The sequence below is a fragment of the Pan paniscus genome, chromosome 6, assembly GCF_029289425.2.
Source record: "Pan paniscus chromosome 6, NHGRI_mPanPan1-v2.0_pri, whole genome shotgun sequence".
In the NCBI taxonomy this organism is placed as follows: Eukaryota; Metazoa; Chordata; class Mammalia; order Primates; family Hominidae; genus Pan; species Pan paniscus.
In genome coordinates this window covers 29,574,270-29,587,913 of record NC_073255.2, presented here as the reverse complement: position 1 = coordinate 29,587,913, position 13,644 = coordinate 29,574,270, and the positions used below count along the sequence as shown (strand labels likewise).

Below are 13,644 nucleotides of genomic sequence, written 5' to 3'. Positions count from 1 at the left end.
ATGAGCTTCATTTTTAATTTTTTTATTTTTTTTGAGACGGAGTCTCACTCTGCTGTTGCCCAGGCTGGAGTGCAGTGGTGCGATCTCAGCTCACTGCAACCTCCGCTTCCTGGGTTCAAGCAATTCTCCTGCCTCAGCCTCCCAAGTAGCTGGGACTACAGGTGCGTGCCACCACGCCCAGCTAATTTTTGCATTTTTAGTAGAGACGGGGTTTCACCATATTGGCCAGGCTGGTCTTGAACTCCTGACCTTGTGATCTGCCCATCTCAGCCTCCCAAAGTGCTGGGATTACAGGTGTGAGCCACTGTGCCCGGCTGAGCTTTATTTTTAAAGGCAACTTCAGATCTTTTTGGAACTAGGTAGGATTTAAGTCCTAAGAAGAATCATTCAAGTACTATTTTCTTCTAAGACTGATAGGCATTATTGTATTTCTTCAAATCCAAGATGTCTTCCATTGAAAGAGGCACCATTATTCTATGTACCATTGAGAAAGAACACTGCCAATTAAACTGTGCCACCTATCAATTTTAAAACATCCTGATTTCTGAGACGTTAAAATGTAAAGAAAAAAATATGTGTCTCAGAACTGATGAGCTGCAGTGTCTACAGTCAGGATGGCTGGGATGAGTCAGGAGTTAGAATTCAGGTGAGCAGATGTTTGTTCCACTTGGGCTGTTCATACAGTGTTTGACACAGAGACTCAACTCATCACTGCACTTCTCATCTCTCTGAACCCTCCAGTGAGCTGGTGGGTGAGGCATGAGTCCAGTTGGTTTAGCCAGGAATCTGAATATCAGACATAGCTCCTTCTTCACCTTCTCTCCCACACCTTGTCTCTTACCAGTTGATTCTGCCTCTTAAATATCAACCTTATCTGTTCCCATTCCCCCAGTCTCATGACAGTTTCTCTGGGAAATGGTGCAGGCCTCCACCAACCATCTCTTACCTGTTCTCGTCTCTCCCCTTCCAGTTGATTCTCCACAGGGTAGCCAGTCGGATCCCCTTACTGCCCAGCCATGCCTTCTGTGCTCTCCCCTGTCCTAGGAGGATGGCCACAGGCTCCTCTGTGCAACAGAGCCATGCTTTCAATCTCTAGCCTGATCTCTCACCAGTTGCCCTCACATCCTCCAGGTCAGTCGCTGAGCTAATTTCAGTTCCTGGGATTAATACTCCAGGCTCCTTCTACCTCCAATCCTTGTCTGATGTTCACTCCTCCTGTCTGCACAGACGCATGAAGGGCACACACAGACTCACTTCTCCTGTGTCACCCAGCCAACTCCTCAGTATTCCTTAGGTTAGACCCCACTTCCTTCAGGAGCCACATCACCCCTGGTGGGATACTAACCACGCCGTAGGGTCAAGTGTGTCGGAAGTTGCCTGTGTCTGTATCCGTTTCCCTCCTGGAACGCCCTGCCTCCTTTGTTGTGGGGTCTGGCGCAGTGCCTTCGGCACACTGAGCCCAGTTTGCTTGAAAGGATAATTGGTTTATCTTTATTCTACAACTGAGGAGCCTGAATGTGGAAATTAATTAGTTTGCCTAGATTCAGGATTTAAAACCAGGTTCACTAAACACATGATTTTTCCGATCCAACTTCTATGCACAGAGCTTGGAAAGAGACACATGTTCCAAGGGCTTTGGCGTGAAGTCACTTCTGGGCATCAGCTGCATTTGGTTTATCATCTTCCAGGCTTGCTGCATTTCATCCACTGGTTGCAGTTAATTAATTACTCGTCTAAAGAGCTGAACATCTACAGGTGCTCAGTCATTTTTTCCTTTCTCTTTCCAGGGGTCGTCGTATGTGAGTAAGATAAGGTATTAGAGACTATAATGTGGACAGAGGCGGAGCAGCCACAGTCTGCGGGTGACTTGGTCACTTTGGCAACAATGTGCAGTGAGCATTCTGCCCCAATTTTGATTTTCCCAGCATTTTACAATCCTGAAGTCATCTACATTACAGCCAAGTGTCAGAGAGAGAAAGAGCAGGGCTTATCTCACTGTGTTGGAAGTGGAGGCCCAGGGCACTGGAGTTGAGGTTTCTAGAGATTTCCTGCCCCCGGCTGTGGGCTGAGCATCTCTGATGTGTGGGAAGTTTCTGTTATGAAACGTGGTTGAAATGGGGACTGCTAGTACCTGCGGGGGAGCCAGTGGGCGGCTGCTTTCGTTTCCAAGAGGATCCACTTCCTGACTCTGGGAAGCTCTCATGGGATGGAGCAGAAAGACTGCCAGTTCTTTAACAATCAAGCATGCATTAAGCGCCTTCTGTATGCAGGGCCCAGGAAGGTTCAGGAGGGAGAGGCAGATGGGCGCAGAGCTTCGGGGGTGGATGGTGCTGAGCTGCATTCTCACCCAGCCCCTTGGCTTCTGAGTTCTTCGTGCTTCTTGTTGCTTTCTGAAATAAGGATGATGGTCACTTCATATACCAGTTAGGGTGTCTGGTTGCAAAGAACATTTGTTATTATCTCACATAAGAAAACACCTCGAAGAGGGTGCGTCCCGGTTGACTGAATGGTTAACGGCAGCAGGTCAGTTCGGTGGCTCTGTGGGCCCCTGTGGCAGCTGCCATCTGTTGCTTGTCCTGGCAGCTCAAGTTCTCTTGGTCCCTAAATGGCAGCCACATTGCAGACAAAAGCTCCAGAGGCAGAAAAGTGGCCTCTTCTTTGTGTCCCTTTTTAAGAGGGAGAAAAACTTGAGAACCCCTAACAGATTTTCCTCAGGTCTCATTGGCCAGAATTGCCCCCGATTCCTGATAAGAAAAACGGAGTGACCAAGAATGGCCGAGAGACAAATCAAGACTCATTGGCAGGGCTGGGTGCACCCTGTCTCTTCCTCCCGTTACAGCCCCCCTAGCTCCCGAACAGTGCTGGGGACGGCAGTTAGTGGCACCCCCGACTCGTAGTGTGGGAGGGTTTTGAAGCCTTCCCGGTACAGGATGCTGGGGACAGTTCCTGCAGAAGCAGCACAGATGTGGTTTGAGCGCTGCTCTCCTGCCTTCGTTGTCAAAAAGCTTACAGTCTTTGAAAAGGGTGAATGGAGCCTCCCTTGGAGGGGAAATCGGCAGATGAAGGAGGCAATGGTGTGTGTGTTCCAGGATTTTAGGGGGCAGTTACTGAAATAAAACTCTGCCATCTCTGTAGACTGGAGGAAGTTGGTTATCAAGAGAGAAGCAGACTTTCCCACTTAATGAAATGTCACAAAGGCAAAGCCAAGGAGTTTACAGGCAATGTCTGTGGATCTAATTTTCCTACTCTACAGCTGGTGTGTGAACACACATGTGATCCTTTGTAAACTGTAGTTTTAGCCAATAAATCAAAACCCTTGGGAGAGAAGTTCTGGATTTACTAAAGCCTTTATCATCAATACATATCTCTGTGTCTGTGGGTTAGTAATTCTTGCTTAATATTCCTTGAGCAGCAGGCTGGCCACCACCTTTTGGCTCTCTGTCATGTCCCCATCTCTGTTTCTGGGGAGATGTTGAAACCAGCTCTGGCAGTATTGCACCATTTCCTCAGTCTGCATTTGTGCCTTTCACTTTTTGTTGTTCTTTAGAAGAGTGTAGTGGAAAAGCACACTGGTCTCAGAGTCAGAAGATGCAGTTCCTGATTTTGGCACTGCCACTAACAGGCCATGTGGTTCAGGTGGGCCTGCCACCTCTCTGGGGCACATTCTTCACTAATGAGCAGAGACACTGGGTTAGATCCAGGTGATCAGGGCCATCCCCCTCCCATGTCCAAGCAGACACTGCCACTTAATCACAGCTTTCTTCCTCCTTACTGTCTTCCAGCCCACACTCAGCCTTAGAATCCTTTTCCTACAGCCAGGCAGTAATAGCTGATGGATTAATCAAGGTGAAAATAAAGATGAAACTGAGTTTCTGCCCAGAGCTAGATAATCCCCTTGGGTCCCTTCTAGTTTTATAATTTCTCCACAGCAGACTCAACAAAAGCTCCTGCTCTGTCATGATGTCCCCTGGGGTTTGGAGAGCCTTACCAGGCTCCCCAGGGTTTCCATTGGAAACTCTTCCTTGAGGCCATTGGTGTTTTTTTTTTTTTTTGAGACGGAGTCTCGCTCTGTCCCCTGGGCTGGAGTGCAGTGGGCGATCTCGGCTCACTGCAAGTTCCGCCTCCCGGGTTAACGCCATTCTTCTGCCTCAGCCTCCCGAGTAGCCAGGACTATGCCGGGCTGATTTTTTGTATTTTTAGTAGAGACGGGGTTTCACCATATTAACCAGGATGGTCTCGATCTCCTGACCTCGTGATCCGCCCGCCTCGGCCTCCCAAAGTGCTGGGATTACAGGCGTGAGCCACCGCGCCCAGCCTACCATTGTTATTATCAAGGGTTTTTGTGTAAGAGGACCCTGCTAGTGGTGGCTGCCTTGACCTGTTCCCTGAGAAGCTTGCATCTGGCCTGGTGCCTGGAGCATAGCAGAACTCAGGTATTTGTGGAGATGAATGAAGGAGAGTTGAAGTGTGGGGTCTGCATGACAAAGCTTGCCCTCCTGTGTCTCTGCAGGAGGCATCCCGGGACCTCCTTTATGCTTTGGTAAAGAAACCTGCTTCCCTCCTTTTGGATATTGTCAGACTTTTAAAAGTTGTCTCTGGGTTTCTCCTCTGTGAGTTTGCATTTTGGCTCTTGAAAGCCTTAGAAGCAGAGAAAATGGAAATTAAAGCTTCAGGCTGGGAGAGGAGGCGGCTTCATTAGGGCTGGGCCTGGGGAGCTGATGGATGCTGGAAGAGCTGGAGCCTCCCTTCCTGCTGGGCTGCTCTGGTCCCCAGCAACCACGCTGGGCTCTGAGCCACGCTTCCCTCCCTCCATCTCTGCCTGCCGCCTCCCGGCAGCTCCTGCCTGGTCTCCTTTTCCAGCCATCTCTCGTCCTGTATCATGTAGCTGCTGTCTTGAATGTATCCGCGTCTTGTATCCAACTCCTGTCCTGTGTCCATGGAGCCATGCTCTTAATTGCTTTGAGGGTCCACTTCCTTAAGGGAGGGGACCACCCCTCATATTGTCTTATGCCCAATTTCTGCCTCCAAAGAAAGAAAAAGTAAAAACTAAAAGGCAGAAATGAAATCCACAAGCAGACAGCCCGGCGTCACACCCTGGGCCTGGTCGTTAAAGATTGACCCCTGACCTAATCAGTTATGTTATCTGTACATTACAGACACTGTACAGAAAAGCACTGTGAAAATCCCCATCCTATTTTGTTCCAATCTGATTAGCAGAGCATGCAGCCCCCAGTCACGTACCCCCTGCTTGCTCAATCGATCACGACCCTCTCACGCGCACCCCCTTAGAGTTGTGAGCCCTTAAACGGGACAGGAATTGCTCACTCAAGAGCTTGGCTCTTGAGACAGGAGTCTTGCCGACGCTCCCGGCCGAATAAACCCCTTCCTTGTTTAACTTGGTATCTGAGGAGTTTTGTCTGCGGCTGGTCCTGCTACACCTGGCTGAGGGCTCCCTTATAAAGCATCCTGAAAATTCTGGCCATTTCTTTGACCACCCTGGAAAGGGGTCTTGACTTGCCTTCCCTGCCAATAGTGGAAGGAAAAAAACATTTACAGAGCCCCTGCCATCTGCTGGGTAGAGCGTGGGTCATTTAATACAAGAACTCACTGAACGTAACCCTCATAGCAAATTCTCAGTTTACAGATGTGCAAACTAAGCTTCGGGACTGGAGCAGTAGCTCAGCTAGGAGGAGACTGTGTTAGTCTGTTTGCATTATTATAAGGAAATACCTGAGACTGGGTAATTTATACAGAAGAGAGGTTTAATTGGCTCATGGCTCTGCAGGCTGTACGGGAAGCATGGTGCCAGCATCTGCTCTTGGGGAGGCCTCCAGAAGCTTCCAGTCATGGAAAAAGGTGAAAGAGGAGCAAACATGTCACATGGCAAGAACAGGAGCAAGAAAGAGGAACAAGAGAGAGTGAGGGGGAAGGTACCACACTCTTAACCAGTGTGAACTCAGAGCGTAAACTCACTCATTACTGCAAGGCGGGCACCAAGCCTTTCATGAGGGATCCACCCCCGTGACCCAGACACCTCCCACCAGGGCCCACCTCTAGCACTGGGGATCACATTTCAACATGAAACTTAGAAGGGACAAACATTAAACCACATTGGAGCAGGGAACCGATTCTGGGATGACTCCAGGTCTTTGTGTTATATCGACCTGCCAGCTACGCGCAGAAGGGCAACCTCACAGCAGAACTGGGTGGCGGAGTTGAGCCAAGCCCCTGAGTGAGGAGAGGGAGTTCTTCCCGACTGAGTGTGCACCCCCTTCCCCTGCCTCCAGACTTGCTCCTTTGGGGCTGGCCCTTTCTGTTGAGGATATGCGCCTCTGCCTCAGTGGCCTCCTGTTCTTGCTTTCACGTTGCCGCCCCCGCCAGGAAGAACAAGGAGCCTGCCCTTAGATGTGTGAAGCGGATGAAGAACCTCTGCTTGTTCATTTTCTCCTGGAAGAGCTTCTGCTCCATTTTCCCTGTCTTTGGGCATTGGCTCCTGGCTGGACTTGGGGAGAGGGTCTCATTCCAGTCCTGCCCGGGTTTATGTGATAAACCATTCATTTTATCCCCCAACTGGGTGGAGAGCACAGGGCTAGGCACCAATAAAAAGAGCAAGTACTTTGTCCTCCAGGAGCTTACAGTCTGTCCAGAAGGACTTTTTTTAAAATACTTTTTTTTTTTTTTTGAACTGGGCAATCTATTCACATGGTTTAAATGTCAAAAGGTCAAAAGAGAAAAGGTGAAAAGCCCCTCCCCGCCATCTGGTTCCCCACCCAAGAGGCGACCACTACTAATAGTTTTCTGTGTCTCTAAAGCCATTCTGTCTGTGTTGCTCAGTGGCTCTCACAGGGCCCGAGAGGAAAGAAATCAGGACAAGTTGGGGAAGAACTGTCAGACGGCACAGGGCGGCAGCCACGAGGAGAGTGAGATGGGCTTGGGGAGAACAGGCAGGCATGGATATTCTGATAAGGATTCCCAGAGGACTTGGGTATAACTTGCTTTTCCAGCCTCCATCTACTGGTCTGGTTACATAGGCAAGATATTTCCATATAGAAATGAACATAGCAATACAAGAGTTAATAGAGATGAAGATTCAATTCCTAGTACAGCCCAAGGGTGCCCTCACCCAGAAGAGGCAGACAGCAGCTATGGGTGCTATGGCCATGTGGGCCATTGTAAAAGACCTGGGCTTCACAGCTGTGTGACTTTGGTTTCTACCATCAACCTCTCTAGGCTCTTTTTTTTTTAAACTCTTCTGAAACCCTCAATTGAGAGTTTTAAATGTTTTGTTTCATGAACTCTATTAGCAGTTGAAGAAACCCATGGGCCTCTTTAAATGCTTATAATAAAATATATAAGGTTATACAGTAAACAAATTGCATTGAAATTTGGCTGGTTTCTGCACTAGGCGGGCACAGGGGAGCCCTGTTGCATGGTGATTTCTGTTCTGAGGAGGGCCAGAGCCAGGGTCTGGTGACCTTGAACTGTTCTGGGTCTGCACCTGAGAACACCGTCCCCAGGGGACACCAGCTCTCCCCCTGGGGCTGCTTGGGGCTTGGTGGAATTGACTGAGGGAGGAGATGGGGAAGAATTCCCTCCCAAGATTGCTTTTCAGAGAGTCAAATGAAAAATCCATTTTCCCTGATGTGTAGCTTCCCCGCTGTCCCTGTGGGGCCTCTCCTAACTAAAGATCATTAAATATTTCCAGCATTTGGTTTCCAAAAGGTGGCAGCACTGTCCTGGGAAACAGAATCCCAGTGACTTGGGTGGAAGTGTTTGCTGCTAGGTGGATGATGCCTGCAGTTTCTGGCAGCCCTGCCTTGGTTGCCCAGGGAAGGATTCCCAGTGGCCTGCATGAGCTGTGGCTGTGTGACACTTACGTTTCTGGTCACCCGAATCCTAGCCTTGGAGACAGTCTCCGTCCCTGGGCGAGCTTCTGTTCCTGCGCTGCGGTTGGTCCGCCCCACAGAGACCTTTTGAAGGCAGCGACTCAGCAAGCGTCTCAGGACTGCCCTGTCATCGGATACAGCAGGCAGTTGCCTGCCCACCTGCGTAGATGGCTGCCCCTCTCTTTTGGTGTTTGAGGTGGGGGTTCTGGAGGGAGGTGGGCATTTTAAGCAGTGGAGTCTTGAGTGGTCTAGGCTGAGCTTTTTCTTTTCAAACAATTTCACACTGGCTAGGAGCAGTGTCAAGTGTTCAGTGGATTCTGTTTAGGGCGGGTAGGAGGGCTGTGATTTCCAATCCAGCAGAGTCACATCAGACTCCTAAAGGCGGCAGTTGTGGGGTCGTCACCAGGCGGTGATGTGTCTGACGTGCGTCTAGCTGGGAGGAGCCCATTCCTTAGTTGTGAGGGCACAGACAGACGTTCAAGAATCTGCTAGAATTTTGAGCAATAGAAGGAAGAGACCATTGGAAAGGGAACAGTTGAATGTATGTTCTGACCGGTGGTTACAATGGCTTTTATCTTTAAAGTCTTTGCCTATGGGACCAAGACATGCAATCCCTTAGGAAGATCGCATCTGCTATGCACCATTTTTTGATCCAAGCTGCAGATCCTCCATTTCCCCCATCTTCCGTGTCTTCTGTCTTTCACACGTGGATGCACAAATACATATGTACACATTCATTCAACAAATAGAGGAAAAAACCTCACAAGTTTTATTTACTCATTTATTCCAAAAATATTTCCTGAGCTCTTCCTATGTACTAGGCATTGATCCTGGCCCTGAGATATGCAGTCAACAGGAGAGCACACTCACCACCTCTGTGGGGTTTATATTCTTGATGGAGGAGGCAGGCCACGAGCAGATAAACGAATGAGCTAGAAAAATATCCTGTGGAAATGTGCTCTCCAGAGAAGTGATCTTAGGGTATGATAGCATGATGGGGGTGCAGGGAACGCTTCCCCGAGGAGGTGACCAATGAGTCAGTGAAATGTGGCCATCAGGGAATGTGTGCCAAAGCCTCGGGGTAGGCACACACCTGGCATTTTTAAGGAGTAGTAAGAAGGCTGGAAGATAAAGTTAACAGGGGGCAGGGCAGATCCCATGGGGCCTCAGCCTGGGAACGCACTGGACATGGGATAGAGCCATCGAAGGCTTTTGAGAAGGGAGTGATGTGGAAACGTACCTCTGACTCAATTCAGTGCCCCATAATTCCCATGCGGGGCACACACTGTGGCTTTGTTTTGTGAGCCTCATAGAGGGACACGGGAAGGTGGGCGGAGCCAGCTAGTGTTTGTGTGGCATTTAACTCTGTGCTCGGCACACCCTAATGGCTCACTGCATGCATGTCATCTAAACCCTGACGGAACCCCATGAGGAGGGGGCCCTGTTACCAACAGTTCATGCACGAGAAAACCTAGGTGCAGAGGTGGCCCTTCACTCGAGCTTGCCCAGTGGGAGGGCAGAGCTGAGATCCGAACCCCAGCCCTGCAGGCTCCAGGGTCCCTGTTTCCTGTTCCTTCCTGGAAATGGAGTCTCTCGGCAGCTTTGTGGTTGTCATCAATGTATTTTTATCATGTGTGGGACATTTTTATAATTTGAATTTCCTTAACCAGTACTAAGATTGAACCCGTTTTTCCTATGTCTTATCTATTTGTTATTGTGGTAAAATAGATGAGACACAACATTTACTGTTGTAACCATTTTTAAGTGTAAAATTCAGTGTCATTAAATGCATTCACCCTGTTGTGCCGTCATCTCTACTCTCCATTTCTAGAACTTCTTCATCACCTCAAATAGGAACTCTGCAGCCATCAGGCAGTGACTCCCCTTCTCCAGCCCTGCAGCCCCGGTAACCTCCAATCTGCTTTCTGTCATTATGAATTTGCCTATTCCAGATATTTCATATGAGGAACCACACAATATTGCTCATTTGTCCCTGGAGTGTGTTACTTGGCATAATGTCTTCAAGGTTCACCCATGTTGCAGCAGATGTCAGAACTTCACTTCTTTTTTTTTTTTTTTTGAGACGGAGTTTCGCTCTTGTTGCCCAGGCTGGAGTGCGGTGGCACAATCTCAGCTCACCGCAACCTCCGCCTCCCGGGTTCAAGCAATTCTCCTGCCTCAGCCTGCTGAGTAGCTGGGATTACAGGCATGTGCCTGGCTAATTTTGCATTTTCAGTAGAGACGGGGTTTCTCCATGTTGGTCAGGCTGGTCTCGAACTCCCGACCTCAGGTGATCCACCTGCCTCGGCCTCCCAAAGTGCTGGGATTACAGGCATAAGCCACTGTGCCCGGCCCAACTTCATTTCTTTTTATGGCTGTATGATATCTCATTATATGACTATAACACATTTTGTTTCTCCATTCATCTGTTGATGGACACGAGTTGTTTCTATTCTGGGCAGGTGATTACATTGAGATGGGACTTTCCTAGCTACTCACTCCAGTTCCAGGGCTACTTTCTGAAGCCCAGAGAACCTGAGTCTGTCTAGGATGGGTGACCCAGCACGTGTGTGGTCAGGGATGGGTGCTGAGCTTTTCAAGGTAACTAACCTCTTAAAAAAAGACCAGCATGGATACCATAATTTTTCTTGTGCTGTCACCAACTCTAGTTTGGTTCTTTTCCTGTCCATTTCATAGAATCATAGTATTGAATGAGATCTCCAGAGAAGTTATTTCATCATTTGCTTCTAAGCATGAAATCATCTCCTGTAAATAAAAATTTAGTCTGTTCTTGAAAGTTTGCAGAATTTCAAGTGGCTGGGTGGGAGCCCCAAATCTCTGCTGAGTGACTCTGGACAGGCCATGCATAACCAGCCTCAGTTTCCCCATGTGTAAAAAAGACATCAAACCCCTTCTAAGAGATGAATCATCTTTCCTAGACAGGTTAAGAAGTTTCCTCTTAGTTCAAATCTAATTTCCTTCTTGCTACTCATACTTTAGGCCTATTCCTTTCTCAATGAGAAGCAATTGGTCACCATTCCTCCCATCATAATCCTGTATTCCCTGGGCCACGGCTGTGATGTCTGACATCCCTCAGCTCTGATTAAATAAAAAAGTGGAGTTTCCAGGGTCTAAGGCACATGGATTGCAGTTTCCTTCCTGGTTAGTTTTCTTTTCTTTTCCTTTTTTTTTTTTTTTTTTGAGATGGAGTCTTGCGCTGTTGCCCTGGCTGGAGCGCAATGGCACGATCTCAGCTCATTGCAAACTCCGCCTCCCAGGTTCAAGCGATTCTCGTGCCTCAGCCTCCTTAGTAGCTAGGATTACAGGTATGCACCACCACGCCTGGCTAATTTTTGCATTTTTGGTGGAGACAGGGTTTCACCATGTTGGCCAGGCTGGTCTCGAACTCCTGACCTCAAGTGATCTGCCTGCCTCAGCCTCCCAAAGTGCTAGGATTACAGGTGTGAGCCACCACGCCTGGCCCTGGTTGATTTTCTTTTCTTCTCCTTGACAACTGGCGCTACTGTTTGACTGAAAGCCCCCTTCCCTCTGGCATCTAGCCTGGCCCCCAGAGGCCCGGCAGCTCTGAGGTGGCCTCAAGAGAGTTTGGTTTATGTCTTTCCAGGTGACCTGCCACCTCTTTCATCATGAGGAAATCAACAAAGCCTGGCTGTCACCTGCTCACTCCTCAGCTGCCTGCTGTGCAAGAGGAAATTCACACTACACCAATGTCCCCTGAGGCACTAAGCCACTCACATCCGTTTTTCTTTTTCAGAACAATAAATCTGAGAAACCCTGTGCTCCAGCAGGTGCTGGAGGGAAGGAATGAGGTCCTGTGCGTTTTGACACAGAAGATAACGACGACGCAGAAGTGTGTGATCTCTGAGCACACGCAGGTCGAGGAGAAGTGTGGTGGCATCGTGGGCATCCAGACCAAGACGGTGCAGGTGCGTGCAGTCGGGCTGCCCTGCGGTCATGGCTGAGCAGTCCTGGAGACCTTGGTTGGGGGCCTCTTTGGGTGGTGTCTTCATGAGTCAGGACTCTTTCCGTAGCAAGTTAACAGAAACCCAACTCACGTTGTCTTAAATGAGCAAGAGTGTATTGGCTCATGTAGCTGAAACACTTGGGGAAACTGGCTCCAGTCACTGCTGGATCCAGGCCTTGAGGATATAGGGAGCTGCTTTCCCTGGGTTGATCCCCTCTCGGATGGGCTCTCCCTATGGTGCTGGCAGCTCCAGGCTTGCTCCTGATTTGCTGCAACTCCAGGGGTGAGGGGGCCTAGGACTGGGTCTCACCAGACCGTCCCGGGATGTGTTCATTCCTGAAGCAGGGCAGGGTCGCAGGCACTCGAATGGGCCAGGCGGGCTGGCGTCAGGTGCTCTTCCTGTGGGCGGCAGATGTTTCCCCAAGAAAAATGAACACACAGGCACTGATCAGGCCAAATGCAAGAGAATCCCTAGAGCCTCTCAGAGCTGGGGCTCTCACAGTGATTACTTGGAATTAGCTGCTGCAAATCCTTTGTGGGTTGAGTTAGGGCAGGTAAGATCTAGCTATCTCTACATAGATTCTTCTAGATTAAGTTATTGACAGTCTTACCAAGCTGATCTGTGAGCCAGTACTAAACTTCAATGGACTAGGTGGCCATCAGCCCCAAACTCTTTCTCCTCCAGCTTGCCATGGTGGCTGATATTTTCTTAGAGATTTATTTCTTGGGATGACTTTTGGCTTTTTCTAGAGGAACTCAGAAAGTTGTATTTGGAAGGAGCTGGAGGTAGAGGTCTGGGGGCCAGCACTCTTACTGGGGTGGGGCTGGGTAGCAGCGAGGGAGGCGCCAATGGGAGATGGCTCAGGCCGGCCCTGCTGGTGCTCCTGCCACAGTCACTTCTGCCAAAGTTTTGAAGCCTTTCAGAGTCAGGAGGCCAGCTGCCATTTCTCAACCCAAAGCAACACACTCTGACCAGGATCAAGTTGCTAAGAAAAGTTCTCTGATTGCCAGTGTTTGGCCAACAAATAGATTCTCATCTTCCTCTCACCAGGACATCGTGGGAAGGGGTCCTGTTTGTGAGAGTGTTTAAAGGCAGGAGCTTGGTGCCTGACTTCTTGGCATTTCCTGCCTCTCCTCCCTCCGGCCTCTCCCCACTTCCCTCTCTGTTCCTGGTTTTATCAGCACTGTGTAGCATCTACAGGGGTCTGGAGTGATATGCACGGGGCAGGGGGCCCTCTCAGCTAGGTTCTCCCAGTCCAACTTTGCTACTGTTTAAGGTTTTCATTAGGATTTCAGTTGTTTCCATAATCTGTGATGGAGGGAATTGGGAGGTGATCTTACGTATCGTATGATCTTTGCACAGCACTGTAGACCTAACTTCACTGTATCCCACACTCTAGAATCTCACTTTGATGCCACCAGGTTGGCCGTTTACTTGGGAACGTGTGTACTGATGCCAGCAAGGATTGAATCCCCCCATCCCCCATGCTGGCTGGCTCCTCTGTTCCACTTGGTTCAGTGGACATTGCTCAGCATCTCTTATGTACAAGGCACGAGGCTGGCTGCAGTGGGGAACAGAGCAGCTGGGAGAGCCCGAGTGCACAGGTGGGAGTGTGCGCTTTTGCCCACAGGTATCAGCGACGGAGGATGGGAATGTCACCAAGGACTCCAACGTGGTGCTGGAGATCCCAGCTGCCACCACCATTGCCTACGGTGTCATTGAGTTATACGTGAAACTGGACGGCCAGTTCGGTGAGTGCCACCCTCCTATGG

The 13,644-nt window shown here is 49.4% G+C and overlaps 1 protein-coding gene across 2 annotated transcripts in view; it reads left to right on the top strand.

Moving 5' to 3' along the window:
- The window catches only part of GSDME (gasdermin E), a 59,826-nt gene that overhangs the window by 27,381 nt on the left and 18,801 nt on the right, over positions 1–13,644 (top strand). For both annotated transcript variants that reach the window (XM_003807928.5, XM_003807927.5), the window contains exons 4-5: positions 11,662–11,833; positions 13,503–13,623. In XM_003807928.5, coding sequence (XP_003807976.1) covers positions 11,662–11,833; positions 13,503–13,623 — 293 coding nt within the window. The remainder of the gene's footprint in view (positions 1–11,661; positions 11,834–13,502; positions 13,624–13,644) is intronic.